This window comes from Schistocerca gregaria, chromosome X (genome assembly GCF_023897955.1).
Source record: "Schistocerca gregaria isolate iqSchGreg1 chromosome X, iqSchGreg1.2, whole genome shotgun sequence".
NCBI classification, from domain to species: domain Eukaryota; kingdom Metazoa; phylum Arthropoda; class Insecta; order Orthoptera; family Acrididae; genus Schistocerca; species Schistocerca gregaria.
The window spans coordinates 341689819-341705369 of record NC_064931.1 but is presented as its reverse complement, the minus strand read 5'-3'; the positions used below and the strand labels follow the sequence as shown (position 1 = coordinate 341705369).

The following is a 15551-nucleotide window of genomic DNA, read 5'->3' as shown; positions in this document are numbered from 1 at the left end:
ATGGAAAAACTATCTGCTCTTATAGTGCTATCATTTGCCGTAATCTTATTTATATCCTGAATCATTTATGATATTTGAGAAACATCGTAAATATTCCATTCTCGTGCATGCGTGAGCGGGGAAGTGAACGTGCTATATACAACCCATTTCCTTGAGATTGGAATTAGGTATGTCAGCTAAATTTCACACATAACAATATATGGTCTAATACGCACCAAACACAAATTCATAGCAACCCCTATTTTTATTACAATGCATTCAAATTTCAGACAATGTGTTACTTACATGGGAAATCCCACTGGAACTATGACCATTATCAAAATGATATGAACTTCATCATGAAGTTGACATATAACAGGCTTGCACAGAAAACTGCACGTGTGTATCCACTGTCAGGCTGGATAACCAGTTCCCAGAACTGTATAGGTAATGTAATGGTCTGAAGATGGGGGGGGGGGGGGGGGGGGGTTTTGCAGGTTTTCCAAAATCCTCCAGAAATATCCATGGCCTGTCACTAAAATCCACTTGTGTGGGGCCAGTTACTGGGGCATTGTACGCACTAAGCAGCTCTTCGGGCGCCACTGCATTTGAGCCAGTATGAACACGCAAAGAGAACAATTAACTTCACAATGTATAGAGTGTGTGAAGCACTACACTGCTCCTACACAAAAATTTTACAATTCGCCCAAGCCCAGTGCCCCTTGGAAACATTTACATATTGACTTTGAATATCCCTTCCCTACTGGCATTCCTGTTAGCTCATCGTGGTAGACACCTTCAGCACATTTCCATTCATGGTGCCTGTGCACTTCACCACAACAGTTAGGATTATCAAGACTGACGTCAATCTGCTCAAGCACATTACGACAGCACTGTTCTACCGCCATCCAATGGTGAAGCAGAATGCTTCATCTGAACTTTCAAGCAACAAATGAACAAGTTACAGTTTTTCCACACACCAGATCAAGCTTTAGTGTTCTTTCTCTCGTCCTACCTTTCTCAATCATGCATTAGAAAACCTCTGGTGGAGCTGTTACAGGAAGGCCGAATAGGACAATGCTTTAGCTGCTGCATTCGCTGCAGCCAGTGGCCCATCCCCACAGCACTCTTAGTTTAATGTGCATAATTTGAGGTGCTGGGAATGGGACACTATCATCAAAGTCTTAGTCTGATCATTAAATGTGTACAGGATCCTGTTAGGCTGCAGAAATGACATCAGAATCAGCTTCGTTTGTGTGGGGTGCATGATCTTGCTGCGGGCTTTCCATTTGCACAGTTGGTGCCCAGGGCAACTCTGTGGCCTCAGCCACTTTGTCTCTTGACACACACATCTTAGGAGGTTTGGGGAAAACCATAAAAAACCTCAATGTGGATGACTGGATGGGGATTTGCACCGAAATCCTCTTAAATGCTGGTCAAATGTCCTACAATTGCTACACATCTTGCTTATAAAATAAATGCTGTCATTCATCATTTTAAACTAATTACTTCAACTATTTTGAAATTATATATGAAAAATTTGGTACTTTGAAAACAGGTAATTACTGTACAGAAAAAAATTAAGATAAATTTCACACAAATATCTCACTAAACAAAGTGAGTACAATTGTGTGTCGATATTCCTAATGTAACACTGAAATAACTTGTTCCCACTAATAAGCAGATAAAAAAAGCAATCAAACTTGCCTTAAGTGTCTTTCCTGAGCGGATTGCATCCATAAGAGCTGCTCGTTGATCTGATCCAGTTGAAACAGGGGGTGCTGGCACAGTTGGTACTGGTGGTGGCAATGGTGCTGACTCAAACATTGGGGGTGGTGGAGGTGGAGGCGGGGCTGGAGGTGCCTGTGGGGGACATGGTGACGCTGCCTCTGAAACACGAAGTAAGAAGCATTTATTTCACTTTTTTCCTAATGCATCAGAAGTTAAAGAACATTTCTAGTTGTCCATGAATTGATAGACTTAACCAGTATTCACCACTATTATTTTCTGCATAATTCAATATGTATCTGACAATCACATACTTGAAATGTTTTGTAATCTTATTCTCCATGTAATAATCCAACTTTTTGTATGGGCCAATCGGGGTTTTTAACAATACAGCCCATTATAAGACTTGGTGGATGTCCAACTATGTATGGAACTGCATGGGGTTGCACTTATTGTGCTTAGCATTTTATCTACATCCACCTGACTATTCTCCATTCATGCTTAAGTGCCTGGCAGAGGGTTCATAAAACCACTTTCACACTATTTCTCTATGGTTCCCCTATCAAACAGTGTGCAGGAAAAACAAACACCTAAGGTAAGACCACACTGAGCAGGAATTGCGCTGTAGCAGAATGGCATGGCATGACATGGCACTATTTGGTATACTGCATTTGAATTGCAGTGGCGTGACAATACATAGCAAGTTTTGTATGTAAGTCATGTGGCAGCCTCCAAGCAAAATGGACAGAAGTGATATTGATGTGATGATAACTTCTTTGTTATGTGAGGAAGAAGGCTATAAATTTATATATGTGAAGACTGGCGACCATGGAAAGAATAGCAATATGGGGATCTTTTCATGGTCAGATTTAGGAACAAAACTGAAGACAAATACCTTGAATACACCAAGCCCAAAAGAATTACCAGGCACTAGAGTTCAGCTGCCTCATATGATTGTTGGAAACAAAGCTCTTCCATTAATAACTTACTTGATGAGACCTTATCCTGGTACACCATTACATGACCAACAGAAAGAAGTACACAGTTGCAGTCATAACTTTACGATTTACTATCACAAGATCTGTTTCAGTCTGGAACACACAGAGAAAATTATCCTTGCCACTTGTGTCTCACATAGACATGATACTGTGTTGCTTGACAATGAAGAGACTAAAGAGATATAATTACGAACCTTCCTCATATAGGGAGCAATTTCATAAATAGTGCTATCCAGATACAGAATGGATTAAAAGATTATTTAAATTCCCCCCAAGGCAGTTTGGTCTAGCAAAAGACAAAGTAAACAGGGGATATCATTGAAGAGAAAATAAGTAGAAAAAATTTAATAACAAGCATGCAGCTATAAAAATAAAGAACTAATCATCTATTTCACAACATTAAAAAATTGTTAATTGCAAGTATTCATAAATTATGTTTGTCATTGCCTTGGTAATTTCTTTTGAAATGTTGCTTTTTCTGCTACAAATAATATAATGTTCATTTTAAAGGTCATACAAATCTGGATATTCACTTATACATACAATGAACTTTTAACTGCCTACCACCATTTTGGTAAACAAACTTTCATTTTGCATCTCAAAAGAGTTACGATTTGAATGATCTGCAGTGTTGTGACACTTACTGTTCTGCCCCAGTGACAATAAAATTAGACAAAGCCACACAATGCATCACAGTTGGCCTGTTCATCAACTCTGCCCCGTAGTGCTACACTGTGCAGTTCCACTGTCGCATATTGCTCAGAGCAGTCTTAATTTTATACCTTTTTGTGCGAGCTTCGATTTCTCTTATTACAATGATCATTTCTCCCTATACATGCAAACATCAACAGAACATTTATGCATTCAGAGGAGAAAATGGCAATTGAAATTTCATGAAAAGATCTATCTGCAACAAAAAAAACCTTCGTTCTAATGACTGCCACCCCAACTCAAGTATCATATGTGAGACACTCACTCGACTATTTGCGACAGTTCAAAACAAGCTGTTCACCTTTGAACTTTTTCAATACTCTCCATCAATCCTATCTGGTAAGGACCCTGTACCACACAGCAATACTCTAGTAGAGTACAGGCAAGTATAGTGCAGGCAGTATCTTTAGTGGACTTGTAGGATCTTCTAAGTGTTCTGCCAATGAAGTACAGTCTTCGGTTCCCTTACCCACAATGTTATATATGTAATTGTTCCAATTTAAGTTGTTCATAAGCCATAGGTATTTTCATGTGAATGACCTCAACACTTCATTATTTATGGTCAACTGTCACTTTTTGCACCATACAGATATTTTGTCTAATTTTGCAATTGGTTCTTCTCATGATCTAAGAGGGCTGCTCAGATTGTCTCCTAAAATATTTATGAACATCAGAAACAGCAGAGAACCTATACAACACTTTCTTGGGAACACCAGATATCATTCTTTTTTACTCAATGACTTTCCATCAATTACTATGCACTGTGACTTTTCTGACAGGAAATCACAGAGAGCATGTAAGTTTGATGCCACCCTGATGGGTAAAGCACACTGTTGTCATGTACCATCTATTATTTGCTTAGACTTTAGCAAAAGCCCTGAGTGCTTCACATACTGCTGAACAGACTTCAGGAACTACATGTGAAACTTTTTTTTTTTTTTTAACCATTAAAATTTGAACTACGTGCTTAAGACAAATTATACTGCTACACTTTTTCAGTAATTGGCTTTGTATTTTTCTCCCTGTTACTTTAAGTAATCATCAAAACTTATCTAATAAAATAAAAGGCAAGTTGTATGACATGGCAAAACCTGCAATTCTGTCAGAAATGTTATTGCATCAGGTCCCTGGAGTTTCTGAAAAAGTTCAGACAAACCAATTTTTTTCTTCTCTTGTACAGGAGTATTTGCTTCAAAAGTGAAAATGGATTAAAATTAGAAGTAGGGACAGGGAAACAAACATGAATCAAGGAACAGACTAGAGTGGAAGGCGTAAGTATGACTGCAATTAAAAAGGAAAGAACTGCAAGGAAATGTAGCCAGGTAAATGGATGAGTAGCTTGACTAAGGACATTCTTCGGTGAACTTCATGCTACAAGGAACAGCATCAATGCACACAACTAAAGACGTGAATGGAAAAGTCTATAGAGTTGGCCTTAGTAGTGGATGTCAAATGGCTGAGCTGGTAATCTCAATGTGAGATCCATGTGTGAAGCAGTCACTTGCAGCTCTCTGGAAACTCCAGAGCTGAAGATTACTAGCATTAACTGCAATTATTCTTTAATTGTGGTTCAACTTTAGTGCCAACAGACTTACTCTTTGTTTTATCAGCAATGGAGATGTTACTGTACCCAGCCAAAGACTACATTATACAGCACGAATGTCAAATATCTGTAAAAATGTCTCAAGCTTCTAGAAACAATAGGTTTTTTTTACATAATCAGAAACAGAAGATGGTAAAATAGGGTAGCTCAAAAAGTCTCCTAACAGACAGGTGACTACAATTAATGAGAAAATGAGAGACTACAGAACAAGAGCCTTGTGTTTTTGTTCAAAGTTGCCAGTATTTTCACCCCTTATAACACAATCTTTGGCTCATTTGAAACATGCTCTCCTCTCATGTAGTGACAATATTTTTTTTTCCCCCACATACATATGACACAGAATCATGTCTGAAATTCTTTTATAATGGAAGTGGATTACTTTGCTCCAACCTGTCAGGTATGCCATGTATCTAGTACTGTCTTGTAAATGAGTATTTTGAGTGCTTGTGGAGTTATTGATGAAAGGAACAGCTAACAAGAAACCAAATGCTGGTACTACAGAGAGATTTGAAATTAAACTGAAGACAGAGTTGCAGAATGGCAGTTAATTAGGTATGACTGGTTGCACGAAAACTTTAGAGTTTGCTCAATCAAGGAATTGTTTAGAAAATTGAGAAGTCTTTTCACACTTGCTGATTTTGACCTTAGGAATAATAAGTTGTTCACATCAATAACCTAAGTATATCAAAATCAGTTATTTTTTCTTAGCCATTTCAAATAGACAACATGGGGTGTCCAACAAAGTGTTATTGCCATATTTATCTTGTACATACACAGTTTCAAACATATATATCTGTCTTACTAACATCCCCTTTCACTAACCACAACCTTTTCAGAATGTATATACATTAATTTGCATTGTGAATGTAAAATGATACACTGCACAATATTGTGATCTATTGTACAAACATGTAACATGGAACTAACTAACCAACCAACATTTTGTGAAATAAAGTATTATGATCTCTAAATTTCACTGATAAAAGCTGCTTCACAATGAAAATATATATGTTATAGGAAGAACAACATGATTTATGGGACGTAGCACTTTATAGAGCATACATCAGCATGTATCGATGGTGACAATGAAATTCTCTGTCTGTGAAAACCCTCATTTCCTGTAGTTATCAAAGAGAGATTTGAAAGTACATGGATTCCTCTAATCAGTCAATAACTAGGCATCTATTATATTGCTACACGTATAACAACTTTACCTGTATCACTTTATATATTTTTAAGAATCTGTTTTTGCTTCACCTGTAAAATTTAGCAAAAATGGAGTTACGCAGTTTTCACAGCCTACCATCAACATAAAAGTTCCTCAAACGTAGCCTAAAAAAATAGGAGTTTGGCTAACTGATGTATCAAGAACATACTAATTAAAGCTATGATTTGTATCTATCTAGCAGCACTAACATTGTCATAAAGCAGCTCAGAAACTGTACCCAGGGTCTGCAACATAACACAATGATTTAAACCTCAAGATCTTTTGTCTTGACCTACAGTATGCATCAAAGCCAAATATGCACTGTTGTTTAAACGCACTGATCCAACAGGGCAAAAAAAAGTTAATTCTTATATATTTGCCCCAAATGCCATGTCCTGTCCTAGAAGTGGGGCTTGGTGGCTCAGTAAGCAAGAACCAGACTACAAAGGCAAAGGTCCACAGTTTTATCCCCAGTCAGTAACAGGATTTTTTCCTTTCACAACTTCTTTCACATCCAGCAATGGTTTGACAATGTGGAAAATGCAATGATGCACTGTGGTTTGGAGGCCATGTTAAGCTGGATGTCCCCCCTATAATTGGCTGGGCCAGCCACTTCAAAATTCAAAAGAATGCAGGGACATATGACTTCCAAAAGGACTGTGCATAATAAAACACTGTGGCATTTAAAGAATCCTCCTCCAGGTAAGTGACAACTTTATCTTTACATGCTATAAATAGAATTTTCACAACAAAGTACCTGTTGTCCGTACAGGTGCTGGTGTAACTCCTCTTGACTGTTGTGGTGGAGGTGGAGGTGGCAATGGTGTCGATCGTGATGGGGGCGGTGGTGGCGCAGATCGTACTTGAGGTTGTACTGGAGCTACTGGTGTTCGTGCAGGAACAGGTGGTGGCACAGCTGCTGGTGGTGGTGTGGGTATTGCTGCGGGTGGTGTCACTAACTCCTCTTTAACTGCATCCATGCCACCATGGCGACTGATGAAGTCATAGATGAACTCTCTTGTTTCACGGTCCTGCAGCTGCCTATTTGACACACCAGCCTGAAAATTAATGTTGTGTGGTATTAGCCGTACCGTAAGAAACCATAACTACAAAATGTAATTGTTCACGACTTCATTCTGCAATACATAAATATAGTGTGGCCTAAATAAGTTAAATTAGAATCCATACATATCAGTTTGCAAATACCTAATTGAAGCTTTCCCCATTTAATTAGCACTTTGATGGCAGAGGCCATTCATTGCAAAATAAGTGCACCACACATCAGGTGTCACAGACACAGCAGTATGTCCAACATGCAAATGTTGCATTCCACTGTAGTACAAGCTCTTGAGATTCCTGCTTGTTTACTGCTTTGCTGTGGCTGATGTTCAAGTCAATTTGATAACAGTACTTGATGTTCAAGTCAATTTGATAACAGTACTTGATGTTCAAGTTAATTTGATAACAGTACCAGTGATCTAAATCTTGCCAAACTTTCTCATTTGTTCTGAACCAAAAACATGACATATCAACGTAAAATACACAACTTTATTCTTAAGTCCAATGACAGCACTACTGTCACTGCCTAGTGTTATTTTATAGCTTCCTGGAATCTGGATAACTGGTGCTGGGCATAAACAATAATATGGCTTTACTGAAGTCTGGCACGAATCACAGACAACTAACATCAGTGAATGTCCTGGGATACCTGTTTTACACCACAGTCAACATTTCACACTTCATACACAACTGGAGTTAAGAATCTGTCTTTTTTTCTGGTAAGAATTGTTAGCATACTAGCTCTAGTCATCCACAGCAGTAAATTCGATCTCAGGTCACATTCCGAACCTCTTATGAGAAAATAAATTATGTGCCTCAATGCAGTGTGTCAAACTGTGATACAATTCTATTCAACTCGCTGCTCTTCAGAAATCAGACATTGACTATGAGCAATTGCTCTATTCTGAATAGACCGATCCAAATAAAAACTGCCTTTTAAATTATAATCTGCCATTCTACTAAATAAAAGTCAGGTTTGATGTAATGTAACAGACAGTTTCGGACACTACACAAAATTGCTTGAAATTATCTGTCCCTTCTACATCAATATTTTTACTTTTATCTGCTTTACCAGATTTCTTGGTGTGCTTAAAGGTTTTGAATTTGATTTATCTTCTATAAATTATCACCAGCTTTACAAATATGTACTGGAAGACAGAACAACCTCTTATTCACAAGGACACAATAGGTTTTGTGTAAACAGCTAGCATCATGGATTCAATTAAAAAATGAGGAACAATAAAAACATCAAAGCCTGCCTGATGCAAGAACACAGTTCACATTAATTTTGATAATTTTTTTTAGAAAAGCCTTTTGAAGCAATTGATGTATTTCAGTCAAAGCAAGAGGTCAAAATACCTCAACTATAGTAATTAGTTTTAGTTAAAAGGTGTTTTTAGTTGCTATTATTTAATTAAAATGTTGATAACTTTTGTAATACTTTGCCTAGACAAAATCCAGTTTCAGTTTCACAATCCTCTGATCAAAAGGAATTACTGATATTCATCACAATAACATAGTGTTTGATTTTTTAATTTTTACATTTTTTCAATGATTTCTTTTTTTCTTATGTTTTCAACCTTTTCACCACCCTTCAACCTGGTTCAATCAAAATATTATTAACACAATTTGCATGCGATCAGCTTTGGCAATTTGTGTAAGACTCCCAAAATCATTTTAATGCCATCAGAATTCCTTAAATTTAATTTGAGTCATAGGACATGATTTAATTCAAATGTGGAGCCTGTCTAATTGCAAGGCAATGATGTCATCAGCCACTAGAATGAGGTAATAAGCCCCAACCAAAGTGCAATGGGGCTTGGGCAGTTGTGGCAAGTCTTGACACAATACAGACAGTGTAGGAAGAGGACATTTTGAGAGCTACAAATGTCAAATGTGCACACATTTCCAAGATGTCACTGTCAGATGGCAACGATTCACTGATGCAGCGAGATACTTCAGCAGACTGATTTCCCATAATTGTTTATGTACAAAAAATTAAACTTATGTTTGAAGGGTTTGTGGATTACTTAGAAAGCTAAAAAACACCTCAGTCAGCTTAAGAAGCAGTGGACCTGCAACCCTGGACAACAAATGGCTACAAGATAAGTACATCTACAGGAGTCACCTATTTGGGAATCTAAATTATTAGTGGGGGCTCGAATTAATGCCATTTAAAATAAACCATAGTTAGATCTCTACAGGCTTCAGCACTAAAAGTCTAATAGGAAAAAATAACTCAAATTGGCTCACTGTTATCAAAACAGGCACATCAATAATTATTTAAAAAACACCTACTGGTTAACTTCACATATTTATACAATTACCATTAAGAAATCACTAGAAAACTTGTGATAGACTAATGTGGACAGCTGCATCAGAACAGTCTTTGGACAAAAGAAGAAGAAGAAGAAGAAGAAGAAGAAGAAGAAGACGAAGACGAAGACGAAGACGAAGACGAAGACGAAGACGAAGACGAAGACGAAGACGAAGACGAAGACGACGACGACGAAGACGACGACGACGACGACGACGACAGAATTTACATCACATTATTTACACTCCTGGAAGTGGAAAAAAGAACACATTGACACTGGTGTGTCAGACCCACCATACTTGCTCCGGACACTGCGAGAGGGCTGTACAAGCAATGATCACATGCACGGCACAGCGGACACACCAGGAACTGCGGTGTTGGCCGTCGAATGGCGCTAGCTGCGCAGCATTTGTGCACCGCCGCCGTCAGTTTCAGCCAGTTTGCCGTGGCATACGGAACTCCATCGCAGTCTTTAACACTGGTAGCATGCCGCGACAGGGTGGACACGAACCGTATGTGCAGTTGACGGACTTTGAGCGAGGGCGTATAGTGGGCATGTGGGAGGCCGGGTGGACGTACCGCCGAATTGCTCAACACGTGGGGCGTGAGGTCTCCACAGTACATCGATGTTGTCGCCAGTGGTCGACGGAAGGTGTACGTGCCCGTCGACCTGGGACCAGACCGCAGTGACGCACGGATGCACGCCAAGACCGTAGGATCCTACGCAGTGCCGTAGGGGACCGCACCGCTACTTCCCAGCAAATTAGGGACACTGTTGCTCCTGGAGTATCGACGAGGACCATTAGCAACTGTCTCCATGAAGCTGTGCTACGGTCCCGCACACTGTTAGGCCGTCTTCCGCTCACGCCCCAACATCGTGCAGCCCGCCTCCAGTGGTGTCGCGACAGGCGTGAATGGAGGGACGAATGGAGACGTGTCGTCTTCAGCGATGAGAGTCGCTTCTGCCTTGGTGCCAATGATGGTCGTATGCATGTTTGGCGCCGTGCAGGTGAGCGCCACAATCAGGACTGCATACGACCGAGGCACACAGGGCCAACACCCGGCATCATGGTGTGGGGAGCGATCTCCTACACTGGCCGTACACCTCTGGTGATCATCGAGGGGACACTGAATAGTGCACGGTACATCCAAACCGTCATCGAACCCATCGTTCTACCATTCCTAGACCGGCAAGGAAACTTGCTGTTCCAACAGGACAATGCACGTCCGCATGTATCCCGTGCCACCCAACGTGCTCTAGAAGGTGTAAGTCAACTACCCTGGCCAGCAAGATCTCCGGATCTCCCCCCCATTGAGCATGTTTGGGACTGGATGAAGTGTCGTCTCACGCGGTCTGCACGTCCAGCACGAACGCTGGTCCAACTGAGGCGCCAGGTGGAAATGGCATGGCAAGCCGTTCCACAGGACTACATTCAGCATCTCTACGATCGTCTCCATGGGAGAATAGCAGCCTGCATTGCTGCGAAAGGTGGATATACACTGTACTAGTGCCGACATTGTGCATGCTCTGTTGCCTGTGTCTATGTGCCTGTGGTTCTGTCAGTGTGATCATGTGATGTATCTGACCCCAGGAATGTGTCAATAAAGTTTCCCCTTCCTGGGACAATGAATTCACGCTGTTCTTATTTCAATTTCCACGAGTGTATGTCATGCAATGTTAGTTATAATACAAATCAATGAAATTTAAGATTTGTTTATATAATGAGAAGGAAATATATTTTGTAGCACCACAGTGAACTGGTATAAAGCCTTCATCACTAAAATATCTAATCATAAGCATTTGATGTATTTCTTAGGCATCCTCTGCTTACCTGTTTCAAAATACATCCAATAACTATTCATACTATGTTTTGAAGAAAGCTTGCGTCCCATCTGCTGTCTCGCCTTATTGTGTACACTTTCAACAAGTGACAAAGCCAACAACCAGATCAAGAAAGTGGTGGTATATGCTATGCTCTGAAGGAGGCTTCATCCTTCCAAGTAATACAAACTGGAACATAGCCTATGAGTGTTCTGAAAGCTCATGTATTTCATCTCTACAATTTTCGTATGTAGCACTGACTTCACAGAAGGGTTTTGTTCTTATTAATTGACTTCATAGAAGGGATTTGTTCTTACTACAAGATGTACAACTTTGCTTCCACCGTTTGCTGATAGGTGGTGACAACGGTAAGTAGTGGTCGAAAGAAACAAATTGCTGATGTCAGGCAGTTAGCTTGGACCTCGGTCAACATAACCTCATTCAAACATTAGTCTATTTGTGTTTGTATCATAAAGTTGTTCTTGATTGAAAATGTCAGTTTACGAGCCTAATTCTCATCATTTGCGAGAGGTGTTACTGTTTTGTTTCACTATGAAGTAAACAGCAGCTGAGTCTCATTGAATGCTCTCAAGCACGTATGGTAAGGACGCTATTAGTGAAATAACGTGTCATGAGTGGTTTGAACAATTCAAGAACGATGATTTTAACATTGCAGACTGGCATAGTGGTGGAAGAAGCAGAAATGGAGACATTGTTGAGTGTAGACATGTGTTGAACTAATGAAGAATTGGCAAGATTAGTGGGAGTGGCAAAGTAAGCCATTTCAAAACGTCTCAAGGCTATGGGCATGATTCAGAAAGAAGGAACTTGGTTCCCGTGTTAGCTGAAACCAAGAGACGTTGAATGAAGTTTGTGAACAGTTGCTTCAGAGGCAGAAATGGAAGGGATTTCTGCATCGCATTGTGACTGGGGACGAAAAATAGGTTCATTAAGATAACCCTAAACGCAAAAAATCTTGTCAATATCCCAGCCATGCTTCCACGTCGACAGCCAAACCAAATATTCACTGCTCAAAGATCATGCTCTGGATTTGGTGGGACCAGCTCGGCGTCGTGTACTATGAGGCGCTAAAACCAAGTGAAACAATTACAGGTGCTCATTATTGAGCGCAATTGATGCATTTGAGCAGAGCATTACAGTGAGAGGCATGATAAAGTGATTTTGCAACACGACAACACTTGACCCCACATTGCAAAAGAGGTTAACACGTACATGTAAACTTTAAAATGGGAAGACCTAGCCCACCGACCATGTTCTCCAGTCACTGCTCCATCTGTTTAGATCAATGGCGCATGATCTGGCTGATAGAAAATGATAGAAAATACTTTGAATGATGCATGTGTAATCAATCTGTTTAATTAAAGCCTCAAATGTTGGAGAAAAAAGGGCAGAACCAAAGTTGTACACCTTGTAATTATCAGTTTCATCATCAGTTGCCTTTCATAGCATCCATTTCTTACCCTCCCAATGATTCATGGTGCTTTTTCTTTATCAAAAACTACATTACATATCACAAATGATTTACATAGTATCAGTGAACACTAACAGTTCATCAACTTTGTGTTAACTGCATACCAGGACAAGCAATGAGTGAATAATACAATTACTATTTAATGATCTGCAAAAACTATAGTCCAAACACTGTTAAAAAATTACATATATGTATGAAAAACAGCACACAAAGCAGAGCTGTTAGCAAAATAAAAGAGTTGATGTTTAAGCCTTTTAATGCTGGCATGGTACATTTAACAATCCAACGAAAGAGAAACGATTCAATGTACCCATCTTTTGCTAATTTTCATTGAACTGTGGCTTTTGTTGACTAGGAGGTATAATAGGTCACTCAAGTCTTGATTGTGAGAAAGAACACTGTTTTGTTGTATAGCCTATTTGACTTGTCTGTCTCATATGCCAATCTTTGAGTGCACTATTGCACATTTGCTTGAGCAGTTAAAGAATTTTCACAATAAATTGTTACATTAAGAAAGAATTCACATTTTTTGCACCCAACAGAATAAAAAGTTAACACCATAAAACTCTTATGAGACCATCAAGCACACTTATAGCAAAGAAGCTTAATTCCCGTGCATTTTTTGTGAACAAAAAGACCTACAAACTACTCGCAGAGGCATGTGAACTACGATGTGTCTCAGTACAATACAAAATTATAACTGCACTAAATGGTTCGGAATGTATTAGGTGATACTGATCACTTGTGTTTGTCTCCAGATATTTCTTCATGAAATTAATATTAGTAATAACATCCACTTTTAACTACAGTGAAAATACGGATAAGTTGTCTATTTTTACAAATAGAAAAATCTGAGAATCAAAATCGTCTTAAAAGATATTTTAAAAAGTTAAGAATTAAATATTGGAAGTTCCAAATACTTCATGTGAAAAAGTTTATGTACATTTAAAAATATTGTATTTTTGTATCAAGTGAAGTTAACTACATTTTCGGAATAGAATGACGACCGTTTATCTAATGAATAATAAATTACAGTTTGGTAAAGCTTATATAAAATTTGGAGGTTTGGTAGGTACAAGGCACATTCATTATTAATTGTGTGGTTGAAATGAATGCAAATTATATCCTTTACAGACACAAATTCTCCAATAAATTACATTTATGGTTATTGATAAGTGAAATTTATAGAATGACCAACTTTTTGTGATTATATGTATATACACTGTAACTCAAAACAACGTTTTTCATAATTTATACATAAATACGAAACAAGTGTAACTCGAAAAGAATCCATGTCTCACAAACTTGTATAAAATCACGATCACATATATTACAACAGAGAATGGATCAAGTTCATAACAAGTGAAAGTAGTGTCAGAAGATTCATTTGGACTAATTACCCTTAAGCTGGACCTGTTACAACATGTTTGACTTTTCCAAATGTTGCTCCTGTTTGAATCACAAGCAAGTGATGGAAAGTCATTTATTATTGGAAAGATGTTGTGAATTTAACTTCACAAGAACTTCACCTAAAGTAAAATGAAACACAGTTATGACCTACCACAAACAACCCAAACTACCACCTTTACACATAAAAATCATAAATTGTTCACCACAACCACAGATGGTGAATCCTTTAATGATTTCTCTGAACTCTCTTCCTAGCATCCTCAGTTACAAAGAAACTGGCACACACTTCTGAAAGTGCAAACTTCTGTAATTTTGTTTTAAAAACCTATTGTGCTTTTTCTGATCTGTTTGTTTACCTTTTCACCACAGTAATTATTAGATGTTTTAGAATTGATTTGGATGAGATGTAAAAAGTCCAAGCAAAATTTCTATGAAAAAGTCAGAGATCAAATTAAGTGCTCTTTTGCAAAGGAGTACGTATTGAAAAGCTTGGTGTCAACAAACCTTAACAAAAAATTGTTTCAGTTGAGGATCATCAACATTATCCAAATCAAATCCTTTATTTGGATCCCATCCCACATGAGTCACATGACGGAAATCCTTTGGACCACTTATATCAGCCTTTGTTATACGTCTTTTTGGATCCTTTTCCTTCCTTTTGCCAGAGCCTGCAAAATTTGGTACCACATCATAATTACTACACAAATGAAAAAATACGTGCTTTCAGAGCAATGGAGCTGAGAAAGTAACAGTTTCTACAAGAAATAAAATATTAGTTTCAAAACTAAGTTTATTTGAATAAATAGAAAAAAATATAGGATTCCCCAGGCCCAAAGCTTCTGTTATACAAGCAAATTAGAATTCCTCCACAGTTACTAAGTTTAGCAACACACAGTACATGGAATGTAAGTCCAGTTCATCTATGCACAGACAAATGAACAGTAAGCAAGCAAACCAATTTTCAAACTTGACTAGGTTTTATAAGGGGACTCCTAAGATGAGTGAGAACTATACTGCAAGAAACCACATTTCACGGTGCTATAGTGCACAATAGTTATGTTGGTCAGTTACAAAACTACTTCTAAAACTGTACGAGTTTCTGCTTATCGTTCTTTTCCAAAAAAAGATGAAACCCTAGCACATAAAATTATTTCATTCTTGTTAACTACATTTAAAATTTAAGAATAAACATAAAATGAAGATATGTGAAGAGGAAAGGTGAGCA

General features: G+C 38.5%; 1 protein-coding gene across 1 annotated transcript in view; it reads right to left on the bottom strand.

Moving 5' to 3' along the window:
• LOC126298413 (neural Wiskott-Aldrich syndrome protein-like) overlaps positions 1-15551 on the bottom strand; it is a 102712-nt gene that overhangs the window by 54457 nt on the left and 32704 nt on the right. The window contains exons 6-8 of the mRNA XM_049989734.1: positions 14831-14994; positions 6984-7284; positions 1687-1868 (exon numbers count right to left, since the gene is read on the bottom strand). Coding sequence (XP_049845691.1) covers positions 1687-1868; positions 6984-7284; positions 14831-14994 — 647 coding nt within the window. The remainder of the gene's footprint in view (positions 1-1686; positions 1869-6983; positions 7285-14830; positions 14995-15551) is intronic.